The sequence below is a fragment of the Dermacentor variabilis genome, chromosome 7 (genome assembly GCF_050947875.1).
Source record: "Dermacentor variabilis isolate Ectoservices chromosome 7, ASM5094787v1, whole genome shotgun sequence".
NCBI classification, from domain to species: Eukaryota; Metazoa; Arthropoda; class Arachnida; order Ixodida; family Ixodidae; genus Dermacentor; species Dermacentor variabilis.
The window spans coordinates 72193220-72212507 of NC_134574.1; the positions used below are offsets into that span (position 1 = coordinate 72193220).

The window sequence follows — 19288 nt, forward strand, 5'->3', positions numbered from 1 at the left end:
ATGGTAACTGCAAGGGAAGAGTTGAAAGGCTGTTTGTTATTCACCCCTTTCGCAACTGCGGCGGTTTTTCACACTCTAGTTCTTTTCTCTCTGTCCCATCTTTACAATTCTGCCTGCCTCTCCTCAGCACTTGGACTTTAGCAGCAGGATGATCACTGCAGTTTCTGCAATGCTTTTGCGGTGGGTCACGGATCATTACAGCTATAAAAAGGCTAATGTGACGACGCCAGGGAGCTCTAGAGGGCCCTGCGCACATGCGACGACACGGAAAGGTCCAAACGAGTTTCTTTCGTCACTTTTTTCTCTGTCACGCTCCTTCCATGCATGTGCACGCCCTGAACCACCCTCCGATGCAGCGTCCGCGACAGCATCAGGAGTGGGAAAGTTGCAGGAAGAGGTAAAGAAAGCTTCGCTTTAATAGCAGCGCCTCTGCGGCTACCAGGCGTCTGGCGGGATGAGGAGCCCCGCCAGTGGCGTCCGAGGCGTCGCTTCTCGATGCTGGACTTCGGGACTAGCCAGCCCCCTGTGAAATATTGACAACGTAACGTGAACGCTTACTGCTCAGACCAAAGCATACATACAGAAACTCAGGAAAAACGCTAGTGTGTGCATAGCGTATGCGTGCGTGTGTGTGCACAAAGCTCATGCCGACAGCAGAACGCAGAACGCTGTCTTGCTGCGTTACCGAGGCGATTGTGCGTAGCGTTGACGGTACTTCCATTCTGAATCGTCATTTTGGAAGACAGGGCCTTCCTCGACGAGTTACCGCCACTTTCCGTGCCGATGATGGCTATGACAATGATCACGCAACAGAACTAGCAAGAGTACTTAAATATCCTAACTGCTACGAATATACGCCTTCTGGTATTCGCAATTTCTGACTAAAAGTGAAGCTTTCGATTCCTTGTTTTCCGCAACTTGTCACGCTTGCTTGATTGGTTCCTCACCGGGTAAATTTAACTCACACTGCAGACGATCCGACACGGGACTCGGCTGGTCCCGAGATGGTTTACGAAAAAGTAGAGCGGTTGCAAATATAGCGTAATCTGAAGTTCTCGTGGGTATCGTAACCCGCCGTCGTGGCTTTGGTGGTGCACTGCTAAGCCCGAGGGCGTGGGATGAAATATCGGCCGCCGAGACGTCATATCAGTGGGGGCCAAATGAAAGAAAAAAAAAGCCCTTAGCTGGAAAAATGCCCCCCAGCTGGAGCTGGCCAAGATCAGCCCCCCCCCCCTACTGCGTGCCTCATAATCATATCGCGGTTTTGGCACATCAAAGAAAATTTAATTTTGATGGCTTGAGTCGTGTGGTGACTGGCTATCTCAGTATCTCGTCGTCTTTTCGGATAAGATTGTAATGACTATGCTGGAAGAAGTGAGTGGTGCAAAAAATGAACCATGGTGCAGCATTTACGCACCGCTACACGAAATGTTCGCCTCACACAGGTATCAATGCGCTTTGCATTTGAGTAATATGCTGGCCTTTTTTTTCTCCCGCTACTGTATTCCCTTCAGTTGCGGTGCAGACATCGGCGTAGCCATTGTCAGTTTCCATCCTGGAGCTCAAGCAGACAGATTCGCTCGATAACTATTCTCTTTGATAGACAGACAGGCAGACAGACAGACGGAAGGACTGATGGACAACTTTACTGAGTTTCACGGGTAAGAATTACGAAGGATAATTGGACCGAGAGCTAGTGGCCCGTCCAATACGAGGTAGGTTAAGCACAATTTGCATAACTACCTATACACATGATGCACTCTCCCTTCTCATTTATGTAAATAAACAATTCGCAAGTGGGTAAGGCATACATAAAAAAGCCCTGCACGCATGGCACATACACTTGACACATTCTTGCAATGTAAGATATCTTCGATGATAAACTGTACACATCTTTGTTATGCACCTGAGAGCAAGAATTCCCAAAACAGAACTAACTGTCGTTCATAACGGAACACACATAGCTGAGTAGCCAAGCGGAGGGTTACGCTGGTAAACATCCCTGCCTTTCATCACTTGCTTTCTGTTTCTGTCTCAGCGTATGTGACTTGTTTTTGCCCGATCGGACAAGCAATGCCAAGAGAGAGAGAGAGAGAGAGCGAGAGAGAGAGAGAAGTCGGACGCTTAGCTGCGTGTAAATTGAACCCTTGGATATAAAGGCGGCTCAAAGCAACTTAATATATTGCTATGGAGTACAACTTTAGTGATGTCCCTGCCACGTTTGGCTGAAAGCTCGACCTGCAGCGTTCCGTTAACAATCGGCGAAAGATACTTTCTTTTTCCTTTGTCGCAATGGTTCTGGAAAATAAGTAAAATTATCAAGTGCTTTGGAATGCGGTCATTCAGTTCCTTTTTCTTTTCGAAAAAGCGCGGCGCGGTCAATTACATGGTCAATCAATATTTAATGACTCTCTAATTGTCAGCACTGAGTAAAGCTTTAAGCACTGAATGAAGCTTGTAGGAACTGACCATCAGCGTAGACTTAAAAAAATGTACAAGCGATCGTCACACGCTTATGGAGAGTCCGTCATAGTTGGTGACAGAAGGTTAAATTGGCTGGGTTTTGCGGAATAGAGCTGGAGTCTTGACCGCAGAGGAACACGTGCTTTTAGCTGGCAGTACTGGCGCGAACGCACGAAAGCGGCTGGGTCCAGCCCGGTGCTCGCCGCACTTCGCGGCGGCCGCACGTGTATGTTATCGCGTGGTCTGCGCCGGTTACACATCGTCTTGTTTTGTCGGAACACGTTTCCTCGTGTGTGGCAACCACGCTCGCATTTTCTTTTTTTTTTCTTCGACGCGCCCGATAAGGCGTTTTGTTGACGATTCATTTGTTGCCACTCCAAAGGGGACTGCTATCGCGAGCCCTTGACTTCCGTTCTAATCAAAGCGGCACACAGCAGAGCACAGAGGAGCTTGTTGGATGATCCGTACCGTCTTATCCGCCTGCTCGGCATAAGAGGAGAACGAACCTCCGTTGAGGCCACTCGTTCCTTACTCGCTGCTGCAGTGCGTACCCGTCCGCCGCCTTCTACGATCAGGTAACTCCAATATCAGTAATATGTAACGACACAATCTGCGTGGTGTTGGGTTGGTCTGGTTGCTTTGCCCACCCTAAACACTTCTTTTCTGTGCTCCTTGGGTTTTATCTCGCGTCTCCAGAGGATAATGGTCCCCGACACCTTGCGCGCGATTCCTTCATTTAGCTCTGCGCTCTCGGCACTTTCCTGTCAGGAAGGTTGTGTCACGCCGATGCGTGCATGTCGTTCGTGTCCAAAAAGTACCGGCAGCGCATGCAGCCTGAGAGAGAGGAAGTGCGGGCGATAAAGGTGATTATTTTGTAGGTGGACAAGACAAAGTGGAAAGGGCGCGAATTTTTCTGAGAGTGTTCTGCGGACGCCATGGATGATGCGGACTGTAGGAAAATGATGATGCAGGAACTATCATCGCAAGCGCGTAGGAATTGCTTGGCGGCTCGGAAGGGCGTTGCGACATGTACGGGGCGCAGTCAGGTGTACCGACCACTTCGCTGCCTGCCTGGCTGAGTGCCCTGCATAGGCAGATCTCCCGAAGTCCCCACGGGAACGAACTCGCTTCTCCGGAGCCGCATTTCCTCACATTTCCGATGCCCGTCAGCTGACCGGAAGCTCTTTTGCGAAAAGCGTAAACGAAGCCTTTAGTCGTCGGTAAGAGCCTGCGCCGCCTTCTACACGAATCTCGTAGCGTGCGCTGTTGGCAGCATGAAGAAATCAAATCGACTGCGTAGTTGTGTGCGATGCGTAGTTGTGTGCTGGTTTAACATACGAGTTACGAGTGACGTGGAAAACCTTATGGCTGGGAGCTGGGCGAGTTTGTGGGGCTCATGCCCGTTTGCAAGCCCTCAGATTAGCGTCATAAAATACCATATTTGGCGCATAGAATATACTCTACGCGTTTTGGTACAGGTACAGGCACTTACATACCGTAAGTGCTATAAGCACCGAGGGTAATTTAGTAACGAAAAAAAGTTTGAAGAAAAAAGAAACGGATCGTTTGCTGCTGATGAAACTCACTTTGCAGGGAAATGAATTTTGTATTTGATTTTTGTCCGCTGTTCTCGGACGATAAGGATCCGTCATGATGGATGGTGCCGCGCTACTAAGCCCGATGGCGCGGGATGCGATCTTGGCCGCGGCCGTTTCTCATTAAGCTTCACATGGTCGCCGCCAGCATCCCCCGCTGTCAAATTCACCTATTTTTGGAAGCCGATCCTCACCTGACTCCCTCCATGGCGAAGGTGAGGGCTGATGAGGGCGAGGGCGTCCTTGTGAGAGTCTGCTTGTGTCTCTGCTTGTAAGCTGGCCGAACGGCACCGGCGAGCGGCACTGGTGAATTAGTGCAGAAACTCCCTACTTGTCTCATAATGCATCGGCATTCACCCCAGTCACTCACATATAATCAATGTATGACTGCTGAGATATATGCTTATGACTATATATATATATATATATATATATATATATATATATATATATAGTCATAAGAACAAATCTCAGCAGTCATACATTGTCACAAGGCAGTCTCATATATGCCCCCATAAAATCGATGTATAGTTATGGAGCGCATCGTCTCACGCGTTACAGACAGCCTTGCAGATAGATTTTTCGTGCGAAGTAGCCCTAGAATGCATACGCATTAAAACGATCCAGCTGAAAGTGGATCCGTTTTGAGTAACGTGGACAATGCTCTATGCAGCTGACCAGGTTCGGAACCTTCAGAAATGTAGACTGGGGTGTCCTTTAATGCTGTATTACTACAAGGCAAGCGTGTGTTTTCGGCTCAGCAAAGTGACTGACGTTCGAGATTACTTTTGTGGTAGGGGCACTTTCCTACTCTATCGAGCGTTTAAAAAAAATAACGGTGCTCTGTATCGCCGAGTAGGCATTTATTTTTGAACAATGCTGGTATTTTTCTCTTCGCTCCATCGCTTCTGGTCAGCTTTGATTTCGTTCCGCTGTTTCAACCATCGGTTCTGTCCCGGTAATGATGTGTCCTCCTCTTGCGCTCTCGTCATTGTCAAGTGCCGACAGAGTTCGCAGTCACCTTTCCAACCACTTTCTGAAATACAGCGGTGATAGCTCGTAGCTGATAAATATCACATTTGCATCTCCTTTTAGTCGAAAAGTCACAGATAGCTAGTGAGTGCGAAGAGTATCGCGAACTGAGCGGCTCCATTTTTTTTTTGTTAGCGATAAGATAAAGAAAACAGGCAACGAAGACAGGGAAAGCATAGAAAAAAAGTGCTGTTATGTTTATTTTAAACGTGGAACTGATAAGGAAGAAGAAAATCAGTGTGCACGATAAGGCGACACGGCGCAGGTAAAAGCCGAACCCCCGTCTTCCGCATCAGGGAGAGACGCGTACCCCTGGCAAGGTGTACAGGTGCCCCAGAAAGTAAACGGAACGTGCGAACGGTGGCCGTACCACATCTCCGTGCATGATAGGGGCAGCAATGCGCACTGTATGGCATGCGCGATCGTTACTTGCGGTGGTCGTGCGAAATGTGCGGCTCCGGCGAAGGAGCGTTTCTTCCAACGCTCGACGCTAGGGGAGCTTGTCGAGTTCGCTGCGTCTATTTATCAGTGGCAAAGAGTTCCCGCGGGAACCGTTTGCTCGATAAAACGCACGGCGCCGATCACTGTCCGCTGTTTGTTTCTTTGGAAACGCGATGATTGCCGCGGCGGTATTGCCACTGTTTACGTCAACGGCACGAAAATGAATGGTTTCTGCAAGCGCGCAAAGGTTCCCCTAGCGCTGACCGCTGGAACTAGCGCTCCTTCGCATGAGCCGTTAATCAGGTAGGATTTAAAAGCGTACCAAAGGCACCGCAGGTTTTCTCTTCGCGAGTTACGTATAGCTCCTGATAACGCTGCTAGCGCAGGGAGATGCAGATCGGCCAGCGCTCGCGTTTTCCATTTACTTTTGGGGCAATTGAACATTTTTTAATCTTATCGCGAACAGCGACGCCGAAACGTTACGCATGACCTCCAGAAACGCCTCATCGACAGCATCACCGTCGCGGCCGTCATCGTCGGGGTTATCACCGTTAGTGGAGGTCCTAACGAAAACTGCAATCGGCGCGAAACAGCTCACGGCGTTTGGCTACATGCATATATAAAAGAAATATCGCACAAGTTTTAAAGCGAATTCTCCCAGACTTTCCTGACCGTGGCTGCCCCCATGGTGCTGGTGCTGTCTTTCCGCATAGCTAGCAGTAAAGCACATACCCCAGCGGGGGATTGGCCAAGAAGCGGGCGACGCATATGAAATAAATAAGAATAAGTTAAGGAACATGAGATCATATAAGAGCTGCTACATGACGTAAAACGGTTTCCTTCACCCCAAAAAACAAAGAAACGAAGTGGGCGAATTTGTAGCATGTCACTACCCGCTTCGCGAGATCTTTGCTTCACATAGATTCTAAAGTATGCATTGGATATTGTAGCATAGCCATGGCGTGCTCGCAATAACGCCAGACCAGTGAAGCCTCAGCGTAGTCAGTAGAACAAAATGAACGTTTATTCAAAGGTGTAGAGCGTATTTATAAGTAGCCGAGTGGCAGGAAGATAGAAAGGAGCACGTGTTAGTAGAGATAGTCCGAACCCGAAGGATCGCCAGATGAGGCGATAAAAGGTGCGCGCACTTCGAAAATGCGTTAAGTTGCAACATTCCTTCCTCCTCAGAAATGAAAGCGTTGCACTGGCTTGCGTTCTCTCGTTGAGCGTCGCAGAGTTTGTTGGGAGACACCTGTATGCAACGGGGCCACTGGAATATCTGGTGCCGCAAAGTCTGGAGAACGGGTGCCATTTGGAATGCGCCGAGCGGTTATGCCTTCATCCGGATTCACCGTTTCTGGATGCTGTAGTTGTGTTGCTTGGTCCGGCTCACTGCGATGTGTGGTGGTTGTAGTTACTGTCGGTTTGACGCCTGGTACTTCCTGTCGAGGGCGGACCTGGTCCACGTGCCGCTGGATGACTCCGTCTGATGTTTCCACGGTCACCATTCTCGCTCCCGACGTCGCCTTCACATGACCGGGCGTCCACTTGCTCCCCACACCGTAATTGCGGGTATACACTTCACTTGCAGGTAGCGGCAGCCAGTCATCTTGGTCCTCTTTTGGCCCTGCAAGTGCTGGAGGAAAGCATGTGTCCAAGCGTGAGCGTATTTGATAGCCCAAAAGGAGCTCTGCTGGAGATTTACCCGATTTTCGCGGAGTCCTCCGGTAGTTAAATAGCAACCGTACTAGGTTCTCTTCCAGTTTCCCTTTCGTCATTTTTCGAAGACCATCTTTTATCGTTCGCACTGCCCTTTCCGCCGCACCATTAGACTGGGGATGGTATGGAGCGCATCGAAGGTGCACAATGTTGTTGTTTGCCACGAACAACGCGAAGTCTTGACTGGCAAATGGGGTCCCGTTGTCAGAAACGATCGTGCGCGGTATTCCAAACCTGCTGAAAATGCCACGCAGACAGTCAATGGTAGTCTGCGTTGAGGCATGTGACAAAGGTATTGCTTCGAGCCATTTGGTGTGTGCGTCGACTACTACGAGTATCATTTTTCCGCAGATCGGACCCGCGTAGTCAATGTGAATACGGGACCACCTTTCGCCTGTTTCAGGCCAGTTAACGACGGGAGCTGCAGTTGGCATCGGCAGATTTTGCACACAGTACTGGCATTGTGCAGACACGTCTTCAATATTTTTGTCGAGGCCTGGCCACCAGAACAAAGAACGAGCGACAGATTTCATTGCCGGTGAACCCTGGTGCGTTTCATGTAGAAGATGCAGCACTCGCTCCCTAGCTTCGGTCGGTATTATGACCCTATTACCCCAGTACACCAGTTCATGTGCTACGGATAATTCGAGCTTGCGGTCAAAAAACGGCAGTACGGCCCGGGCCATTCCGTTTGCGTTTCTGGGCCACCCATGTAATATGTACCGTTTGACCTCGACCAGGACAGGGTCAAAAGCCGTTAATGCTTTCAGCTCACGCGTTGTTATGGTGCCATTGTTCAGCTGGTTTAGCGACAGCACATATTCGGGCGGCTCACCGTCATCGTCAGATTCCGAAGATCTTTGCGGAAGTCGGCTGAGGGCGTCAGCGTTCAGCATCTGTCGTCCTGGTGCATACTGTAGCCGGTAGCGGTAGGCCCCCAGGTGGAGTGCCCAACGTTGTATCCGTGCGGCGGCCATTGTGGGCGTCTGCTTGTCCGATTTCAGCAGGCCCAACAATGGCTGGTGGTCAGTCACTAAGGTAAATTCCCGACCTAGAAGGTAGTCGCGGAATTTCGTGACGCCGAATACCAGTGCCAGTGCCTCTCGCTCGAGCTGCGAATAGTTGCGCTCCGCCTGCGTTAATGTTCGCGAGCGGAACCCAATGGGCCTGTGAACGTTACCGGTCGTGTGAAACAAGACAGCTCCCACACCGTACGGAGACGCGTCACACTCAAGTTTAAGTTCCTTCGAAGGGTCGAAATGAACTAGAACCTTGGCTGTTTTAAGGCTTTGCTTGGCAAGATCAAACGCGTGCTCTTGCGGCTGTTTCCATTGCCAGCGTGCGTTCTTTTCAAGCAGTTGATACAATGGGCCAAGTGTGGTTGACATGTTCGGCAGAAACCGCGCGTAAAATGTAATCATACCCAAGAATGAACGAAGCTCACTGACATTACAGGGGCTCGGTGCCTTCATGATAGCGTCAAGGTTTTTTTCTGTCGGATGAAGCCCATCACGATCAATCCGATGGCCTAGATAAGTTACTGCTGGGCTGCGCAAGTTGCATTTATCGAACCTTAGCTTTACACCGCGCTCTCGGAAGCGCTGCAAGACGTTTTTCAGCCTTTCGCCGCCGTCACTCGCTTTTTCGGAAATGAGCACATCGTCAAGATAAGCCTGTGCTCCTGGAAGGCCAGCCAATACCTCATCCATTTTCCTTTGGAATATTGCGGGCGCTGAGGCTATACCGAAAGGAAGTCGATTGTAGCAAAATAGCCCTTTTGGCGTATTAATGACGCAAACTTTCTTCGCGTTATCGTTTAGCGCCACTTGATTGTATGCATCCCGTAAATCCAAAGTGCTGAAATAGTCCCCATCGTGTAATCGGGCAAACATATCCTCAATGATTGGCAATGGGTATTGCTCAGTTGCACACGCTGGATTTACTGTGGCCTTGAAATCGCCGCAGATTCTTACTGCGCCGTCTTTCTTAAGCACTACGACTATGGGCGTTGCCCATTCAGAGTGTGCCACCGGCGACAGCACGCCCACAGAAACTAAACGGTCTAGCTCGAGTGACACTCGCTCGCGTAGTGCGTATGGAATGGGTCTGGCCTTGCAGAACTTGGGTACGGCGCCTTCCTTCATGTGCAGGCTGGCTGGAGGACCCTTGATTAGCCCCAGTTCCTCGGAGAACACGTCGTTGTAGTCATTGAATATGCTGTTCACGCTGGATTCGCTCGAGTCATTTGTTGCCGCAGAGTTCTCTACAAAACTAACCACTGGAGCACCTGCGCTGTTCAGCCGCTGGATTAAATCGCGACCGCAGAGGCTTGGTCCCGCACAGTCCAAGACTGTCAGCGCACACTCCACTGTCAACCCTTTATGACAAACCTGGAGCGCAAGCTCCCCAAGTACTGGAAGGCGTCCTGTGTAGCAAGATAAATTGAGACTGGACGGTTTCAGTTTCGGCCATTGCTCACGGTGCTTATAATATAGTTCACGCGGGATGACACAAACGGGCGACCCGGTATCAACTTCCATGCTCAGCTGCACACCGCACCAATCAAACGTTCGGCGGATCGGCGGTTCCAGACAGCTTTTTCGTTGGGATACCAAAGTCCAAATGTGGGTGGCTTCGGATTCCTTGTCGGCTGAGGCTTCCGTCCCCAAGAGGGTGTTAGTTTGGGCTGTCCTTGCCGTGCCTTGTTCTCTAGCCCCGCGACTTCGACATTTCCTTGCAAGGTGACCACGTCGTCCACAGCGGTAACAGCGAGCGTTAGACCAGGAGCAACACGCGTCATTATGTTTTGTACTACCGCACCTTGCGCATTCTTGACGTGTGGCAGCCCTCCTCCCATCCACTAGAGTTTCTTTCCGATACGCCTGTACTTTTAACACGGGTGTCGTTGCCGGTCCGATCATCTCTTTTACATCACTAGCCGCAGCCTCAGCTGCAAGGGCCATCGCTTCAGCGTCTTGTAGCGTTAATTCTCGCTGTGCCAGTAGCTGCTTCTGCAGGGCACCTGACCGTATTCCACAAACAATGCGATCTCGAAGCATGCGATCCAAAGCACTGCCAAAATTGCAATTGTCAGCTATTCGGCGAATGTCTACCAGGAATTCATTAACAGGCTCGCCCTCCGCTTGACAACGACTGAAGAACTTGTAGCTTTCGGTGATTTCGTGTCTTTTGGGACTGTAGTGCTCACTCAAAACTTCGACGACTTCTTCATACGTCAATGCATTTGGCTTGCGTGGAGCCACCTTCCCTGCCAGCACTTGGATCGTATGCGTATTTAACGCAGCAACAAGCAATGCTCTTTTCTTAGTCGAGTCTTCAATCGCATTCGCTTCGAAGTATGCTTCTACTTTAATAAGGTACGGCTTCCACTTATCTTTGCCTTCTTCGAAGTCGGGAAGTTGGTGAGCCATGATGACCTTGGTTTCTCGGTTCTGCGTGGGTTCCGGTTCAGCGTCGACTTTCACTGCATGGGCGATGTCCATCTTCGTCGCCACTGTAGCATAGCCATGGCGTGCTCGCAATAACGCCAGACCAGTGAAGCCTCAGCGTAGTCAGTAGAACAAAATGAACGTTTATTCAAAGGTGTAGAGCGTATTTATAAGTAGCCGAGTGGCAGGAAGATAGAAAGGAGCACGTGTTAGTAGAGATAGTCCGAACCCGAAGGATCGCCAGATGAGGCGATAAAAGGTGCGCGCACTTCGAAAATGCGTTAAGTTGCAACAGATATGTCGCAACGTCTCGTTGAGATTTGTACGGAATAGTCTGGAGTCCGGTGTACTTGTTACGTGATTTCCGCACAAATTTTAGGAAAAGAAGAACGCGCACAGAATCGATAATTCGATCAATTGGCAGAGGAAAAAACCCAATACAAACGATTGCTCCGATTTTGTCCTCCAGCTGTGCGTAAGCTAGCATACGTAATATATTCATACGAACAAAGTTTGGATGCGCCTTGGCCATCTGGAAATCCCTTCAAGGTTACCTAATCAGTTGCCTTTAATCCATAGAAAACCGCGCTTCACGCTCCATTGCCTCAAAGCACCACCATCATCATAGTGTTACTGACATTCAGTTATTCTTAGATCTTCCCGGTCTAGCTCACCTTCATCAGGTCAGTCGAGTCTGCATGCCTCATTTGGCGTATAAGCATTTTCATGATTTAGATAATTATTTTTTCTTTTCTCCAACATGGGCATCCTGACGGTTTTTAATCCCCTCAGTATGCAGCGCCTACGCATGGCAAAACAAATTATTTTCATTAGTCATTTCTACTTGTTGTCCCATTTCACTGGAATTGATTGTACCGGCATGACATTGCTAATTGGCGCACCCACAAGAAGTTCAAACACTTTGTTAATGACCCGTTCAAATGATGACCTCTCATACTATATTTGTACTCTATATTACGTTGTTCGTGCCATCTTGTTTCCGTATTTAAAGCCTTTACCTCCATGTATTTCGTGTTTGATACTCTTGTGACTACATTCTTGTGTTATGTTACTTGCTCCCCGCATGTGTAATTCCTCTCACGGGGCCTTTACGAGTTAAATAGGTGATTATGGCTGCTGACCAAGAAACGGTAGATGTTTTAGAATACCTGTGTGATGTCGCAGTGCAATTGACCAGAGCCTAGCGAAGCTCTTTGGAGATGTCATTGTCGTGTGACAATCCCTCGAGTGTCGTGTTTATTATCCCAGAGTTTTGTGCACCTCCCCCCCCCCCCCTTTCATCTCTTACATGTCAGCGCCGTATGCGTCGTGCGTTATCTTTAGAGGATACCGTGCCCCCGTGACTCACCTAGCCGTCTGGACACTTTCACTTCCGCCACTCGCGTTGTTCAAGTCATTTCGAATCATGTGAGCTGATAAACCATGAGCTGCCGCCAGCGATCAGAGCACAACTCTTTGTTTATCTAACTGCATTTGTTATCTCTGACGCTGTAAAGACAGTTTTCGATGGTCACGTCTGCTTGTCGAGGGATTATACATACGCGCGGGAAGTTTCAGCTAGGAATGTTTACTCTACCTTAGAGCGACAGTTTTACAGCAAACTTAGTTCCGCAACAGGTTTCGAAAGGCAGCGGTGAGGGCGAGCATACTGAGGCGGGTACTGTAACAAATATCAATCAACGAACAGCCGTCGCAAAATCGATTTAGCTTTCAAACATAATTATTAGGAGTTATAATATAAAACGCCACCCCGCGGGTACTTCACTCGAATAGAAAATTTCGCTGCGTGGTTCATATTTAGCCAGCAATCTTTAATTATTTTATGGCATGTCTCGTTTCACTGGGTCCACATTGGAATTTAACTATCGGGAACTATTAATCGTAATGGGCAAAAGGTACAACAGAAGGCCGCTGGGCTGATGTATGCGGACGATGTACTGCTACTGGCGGACAATGCAAGTTATATACAGAGACTTGCGAACACAAGTGACAAAGCAGCGCCGAATCTAGGCCATTTGTTTAGTACAGAGAGATCAATAATTATGATTTTTAGTGAATAGACGAGTGATGACGTGGTATCAATTCAAAGGAAGTGAAACAATAGAAATACATGGATGTATACATGAACGAAAAAAAAAAAAGGCCTACTCAGGGGTCCACTAAGATAAACTAAAAGTTAAAGGGAAGCGAAACTTAGCAATAATGACACATAAAGCGCTTTGGGCCTCCAATAAATACGAGGTAGTGCGAGGAATCTTAAAAAATGTAATGGCACCAGAGCTAACGTTCGCAAATGCAATTCTGTGCTGTCAATCGGAAATCCCCTTGGGGTTGGAGATTAACCAGAGGGCGGTGGGCCGACTCGCTTTGGGGGCCTACGAAAAAAAAAACACAAATTATGCAGTGCAAGGTGAACTGGGTTGGACATCTTTCGAAGCCAGAGAAGCATAAAGGAAGATCAGTGTTGAAGGAAAACCAAGGAACATGGATGAAAAGAAATAGCAGGTGAAAGTGTACAAACATCTGCACCTCTAAAGTGTGCCCCGGGAATGCAGGCAGAGGTCAAGAAAGTTGACACCGAAGTACAGGGTAATTGACAGTGTAAGGAGAGAACCAGGAGTGTTAAAACAGAAACTGAGAGAAACAGGGTCAGTAAACAGAGACAGCGTGAAGAATAGAAACAGGAAAGACCACAGATATTTGAAAGAACGGGAAGAAAGAAATTAGAAAAGAACATCTGTACAATAACACAAAAACGGTGCCTTGCTGTCTGAGGCCCGTGCTAGCCGCCCGAGGACAAAAACATATCGGGGCAATTATGCGCCGCAGAATAAGGCAGATGTGTGCTACAAAAAAAAAAAAAAAGAAATAAAGGACAGGAAACGATTCGGCACATGGTAATTGAATGCCAAGATAACCCGGCGAGGCCGTCCACCTCCCGGAAGCGTTGGGATTCAAAGAAGATGAAACTAGTCAGCCGCAGTCGAGATAAGTAAGAGACGATTAGAGTATTCGTGCAAAAAAGGAAGGACGATATTAATTGAAACGGAATCATTCCAAGTGTGCAGGTAATGGTGCAACATAATCATATAGGTTGAAAATACGAAAGTTAAGATTGAGATGAAATAGGCAAATTGGTATGTAGTGATAGATGTAGTAAAACCTGAATAAATCAAGCTCGTTGACTGTTTGCCCTGGCCCTATTTCAAAAGGGTTGCCAATGATCATCATCATCATCCTGCTAACGCGAGATAAGAAGGTACGTAAGTGTACTGGTGGAAAAAAATTCAGGGCAAAGATTGATAGATCTGGAACCGTTACAGGCACAGGTAAGTTTACGATATATAGAGAGATTTTCTTGAAGAGAGACAAAATCACGAAGTGATAGGCACAATGCTAGGCTGCGATATATGCAGTAAAACCTGATCAGCTCAAGCAGGCTAGGCGACTATTACTCGCCGCTGTGCTTCGTAGGGGATGCCAATATAATTGATCGCCATCATCATCTTAAGGGCCGTGGTCTATGTTAATGCCGTATGTTAATACTCACATGTCATTGCCCGTAGAACGCAATGATTGTAGTTTTTTTTTTAGAAGATACCGTAAGCGGATGGTCGTGAGCTCGGTAATGTTTGCCGCATGCGCTCGTATCCATTCTTTACTCGCTTCACTGGCTTCCCACGATCCTGGTACCGTGCGGCTAATGACATCCACTCAATATCCATCCATCTGTATAGGAAGCCGCCCGAATGGCTCGCAGTGAGGCGTCCTTGCGGTCGGACCCGCACTTCGGCCTGGACTCCCGCTGGAGCTGGGTGACGGCGGCCTTCCTCAGCTGGGTGCTATGCGCCGCCATGATGGCGCAGCAGTCGGCAGGCGTGCTCTTCTTCGGCATCGTCGACACCTACGGCGTCAGCAGGGAGGAGGCGTCGTGGCCGCTCGTGCTCAGCTCCAGCGTCGTTTGCCTCACAGGTGGGAATTATGGCGAACGAGGTGGCGTCTGCAAGTAAACGCAGTTGGCCGCGGGGCTAGTTGGTTGCTCGCTCCGTGATTTCTTCGGCGGGTGCCATATTGCCGAGACTGGACGGCGCCCGAATGATAGGGCTTAGAGAGTGCCACACGCACGCGGAAGCAATAGCGTGCAGGGCGGGAGATCTTGCGGATCACGGTGGGTGAGGTAGCCCTCTTTTGTGAAAGCAGGGGCGCGATGGCAGACCGTTGTGTGGAGACCTATACTCAGTTCGCGCTCAGCTCCGCCTCCAACGATCTTGGATCGCGCCCCTGGTGGTTAAAATTAATTCGAAGTTCCCACTACGACGTGCCATGTAACGATCATCGTGGTTCTCGCACGCGAAACTCCAGATCGTTACTTTTTCAGTCATGAAGTGTACCTTTGTAGAGAGAAAAAAAAAGAGAAATCAAATCCTACAAGAGTAAACGTTCATCCAGCGTGATATTTGATTAAATAGAAACTGGTTTGGTATATTACACACAACATGAAGAATGCGCTATACAAACTGAAACCGATCTATACGTGGGCTCTCGTCAGCACCTGGATGATTTCTCTTCGAGGCGAAATTAGCATCGAAAAAGAATGGTATCGCTGCATGAGCACTATACGTACGCTTTCATCACAAAGAAGGAAAGAGGGAATATTACAGTAAGAGAACGAGTGCCCCGCACGCGCGGTTGTAATACTCTGTTTTATGGATCTCGCTTTGTAGCTCAGTGCCATCATTTGGGCACCCGCTGTTCGTGGCGCCTGCGTATGCTCCGTTGCGTCCGGTCTAATTTCGCGCTGTTGGCGCGAACTACGATTGGCGATGTCGAGCTCGTCCGGTACGTCTTCGGCGCCACAACGCCCATTACAGCCCTCCATATTGATCCAATTTTAGTGTTAACTTGTGGACAATTTTCCGGACGTTATGTGCCACTCACCGAGTGTGTGAGTCACATGCATGTTTTATTATCATGTTGTTGTGCACACTCCCCCACCCATTTTGTAGTCATTTTCCCTCCCTCTAAATCGCTGTCATGCTTTTCACGCACTATATTCTTTTATCTGCGTATTGTTTTTCTTCTGGAGCCGGCAGGCGTTATGCCTGTCCTTGTGGCAATTGCCAGCTGGCTCTTTCCCTATTCTCTTCGATTGTTTTGTCTGTGTGAGAGCCAAATAAATACCTTGTTTGTTACGCTAAGGCTGAAGCCTCAAAATTTTGATTTAGACGAGGGAAACCTAAGGCCAAGTCCATAGTAGTATTTTTAGTGCGCTGAAGGGAGTTTTCAGTTGTGACTAGTTTAGCAACGCGATTACTAATGAAAAAAAAAGAAAAAAAGGATAAAGAAGAAAGACGCAGGCAAATTCACGACGAGAACACAGGACTTGAGCTTGTCCGCCTTTATTGCCCCTTATATATTGTACTAACGTTCTTTCAGTGTCTAGTTTTCACACGCTAACCTTGCTTTCATTTTTCTTTTCGGAGAATCGCTCGCTTTGACTAGCCTCAATGCTAATGCTTGTGCAGCAGTGAAATAAAAGAAAATAAACGAGAGGGAGCTTAACCAGAGGTTGTCTCCTGTTGGCAACACGGACCAGGGTAAGGGTGTAAAAACGCATGCAAAACGACAGAAAAGAAAGAAGACAAAAAGGAAGAAAAAACGGGGAGGGGTGGGGAGAGAACGAACAGTATAAGAGTAAATCTATGTTGGTGCCTTGCGTGCACAACATGCTCGTAGCGTCGATGCGGTTGCATCGTTCTTTGAAAGTCTGACGGCGGCAATAACTGCGTACGACTGTCGGGACCCTTTCCACGGTGTCAGCTGAGTGCGCACATTGTTACGAAGTCAAACGCTGTGTGCGTCCGCTGTTTTAAGTTGACACGTGTGCAGTGGCGCGCGAAGGAGATAAGGCGAGATGCTTTACCAGGCCAAGGATTCGCGCCACCGAGGCCGCTTCACTTGCAGGGCGAGGTCGCCGAATAGCGTCCGCACTTTCTTCTTTCCCAGTTACGCCGCAAACGCCCTGGATAAGGTGGAGACTGCTGCGGCCGAATAGAGGAGGTTGATAGCCCGACTGGCCGAACGACAAAGAAAGGCCGAATGGCTTCTTGCTGACGGACGAGAAGTATTGCGCGAGATTGGTTGTATTGCGCGATGCTGGCCATTGAAAACGTTTCACACTTTGAAATGTACGGGATGCAAAGCTGTTGTGAAATGGTTAATCAAATGCTATAAATTTTAAGGTTTCATTACTGTTTCTTTGGCGTGAAGGAAAATGGCGCGTGCATATGCGTTCTCTCGCGCACGCGTTTTACACGATTCCACAAGTGTTATACAGGGTGTTCCCACATTAGTTGAGCCAAGCATTTAAAGATGAACGCCGCTCCGGAAGCGAATTGAACCGAACGCATATACTATTCGGAATAACTATAGTAACTCAGACAATCTTTTGTTTTCCCCATAGCTCCCTATTTAATTAGGTTTAACTTATTTGAAGGTGCTCTACAAATCTGCGTATCATACTTCAGGTCCTAAGCCAATGATTAAAAAGTGGGGTTTTAAGCCAAACTAATCAGTGAGTTCTGGGGAAAACAAAAAAAAACTCTCTCAGTTACTATAGGCTATTGCGAATAGTATGTGTTCGGTTCAATTCGCATCCGACGCGCCTTTCATATATAAATTCTTGGCTCAAGTTACGTGGGACACAATATATGTATATATATATACACATATATATATATATATATATATATATATATATATATATATATGTGTATATATATATATATATATATATATATATATATATATATATATATATATATATATATATATATATATATATATATATACATACGTCGTATTGTTAATATTTCTTAACTGCTTATTATTTTAAATCTGTCCGCTGCTTCTCGGCCACTCCCCCGTGGCGCGTGTGTTGCATAGTATGTGGTTTGTCATCATCATCAACACGCAGCGGTCATCTCAAAGAGGAAGCTTTAGCTCGGGTGCTCCTATCTAAATACACATAAAAAGAGAATTCGTTTTTCTCGGCAACCACGGCACCAAATTTGACGAGGTTTGTTGCATTTAAAAGACAAACTTAAAATCTAGTGACTGTTGGTTTCGAATTTTTCTGTTAGGTCGTCAATTTTTTATTAAAAATTTGCAAAAATTGTAAATTTTCAAAAAACGAAACTATCAAGTTTACAACTCTGTAACTCGACCACTAAAAATGATAATACAATTCTGTGAATTGCATCTAATAATATATCGAAAGCGGACAAAATTGATATGTTAAATATGAATATTAATGAAATTTAATCATAAGGAAATACAACTTTTGTAAAACCGTTGTAGCCAACGTAACAAATTCACGTAAGATGTAAAATGACATACTGAATTTGTCCGCTTTGAATGATCTAATGGAAGCCGTTTACAGAACCGCGCTATCAGTTCTTGATGCAGAGCTATGAATTTGTAAACTTCGTCCTTCTATTTTTTGCAAACGGTCAAATATTTGAAAATTGTTTTAACAAAATTCAAGTCCTAAATCGAAATTCCGCTGCCAACAGTCACTAGAATTTAACTTTCTCTTTCAAATGCAATAAATTTCATTAAAATCGGTCCAGGGGTTATCTCATAAAAGCGTTTTTGCGTTTTACATGTATTTGAATAGGCCGCGTCGGAGTTGGGCCCGAGCTAAAGCTTCCTCTTAAGGCGTTGGCACGATAGAAGCATGCGTGCAGTTGTTACCTAACGGTTGCAAAAGCAGGCATAGAAAAGCTTGTAAAAAAATTGTCCTCTTGATTACGTATATTTGCTGTTACGAGGATATCTGGGTGTAATTTCTTTTATCACCGACTAATTTCGCAGAAAAGAAGGCCAGCAGCCTGAACACCTATAACGGTAGTAAAGACGTTAGTGCTGTCTTGCGTGCGAACTGTTCGACAAGATGCAAAGTGGCACCCGGTATGGAAAGTCCGGGAGGCTTCGCAAAGAAAGAGTCGCTGTAAAAAAATTCACTTCCGATTTAGGGGTAAATGCGGGAGAAATGCGTCAGCATTAGGTTGCAGCTATTCTAGGTCCCAGATTTATGATTTAAACCCCGTTCACCACATTGTAAATTGTTGTTCACGAGCTCACTAGACACATCCTTGACGTTTGAAGTTTATTTGTAGCCAAACAGAAACCAAGCGTACGTTTTCAGCAGCCCCTTTAAGAAGTGGAGGGCCATTCACGTTTGTCTAGAGCAGACCACTCTCAGGTGCACTTATATATATAAGCACTTATATATATATATATATATATATATATATATATATATATATATATATATATATATATATATATATATAAGTGCACCTCATATAGTGCACCTTATATGTATATATAATGACCCTTTCTTCAGAGCAGTTTGTTATAGAGAAGCCAGATGGCGCTTTCGGTGGCGCGCGACACGTAGCCTCACCTACAGTGCAGAATAAGCAACCATTACCGCATCCAACTTGCTTCTGTGCGATCAGCTGTCGGAAATTGAACTGAGTTTTCGCTAGCGCACTGTGCGCC

The 19288-nt window shown here is 47.2% G+C and overlaps 1 protein-coding gene across 2 annotated transcripts in view; it reads left to right on the forward strand.

Annotated features, from left to right (window-relative positions):
* The window catches only part of LOC142587526 (monocarboxylate transporter 14-like), a 65132-nt gene that overhangs the window by 35720 nt on the left and 10124 nt on the right, over positions 1-19288 (forward strand). Inside the window, exons 1-2 of one of the 2 annotated variants that reach the window (XM_075698602.1) lie at positions 2899-3038; positions 14458-14692. In XM_075698602.1, coding sequence (XP_075554717.1) covers positions 14470-14692 — 223 coding nt within the window. In that variant the 5' untranslated portion in view covers positions 2899-3038; positions 14458-14469. Of the gene's footprint in view, positions 1-2898; positions 3039-14457; positions 14693-19288 lie in introns of those variants that run through there. The other variant, XM_075698603.1, reaches the window with a different exon arrangement.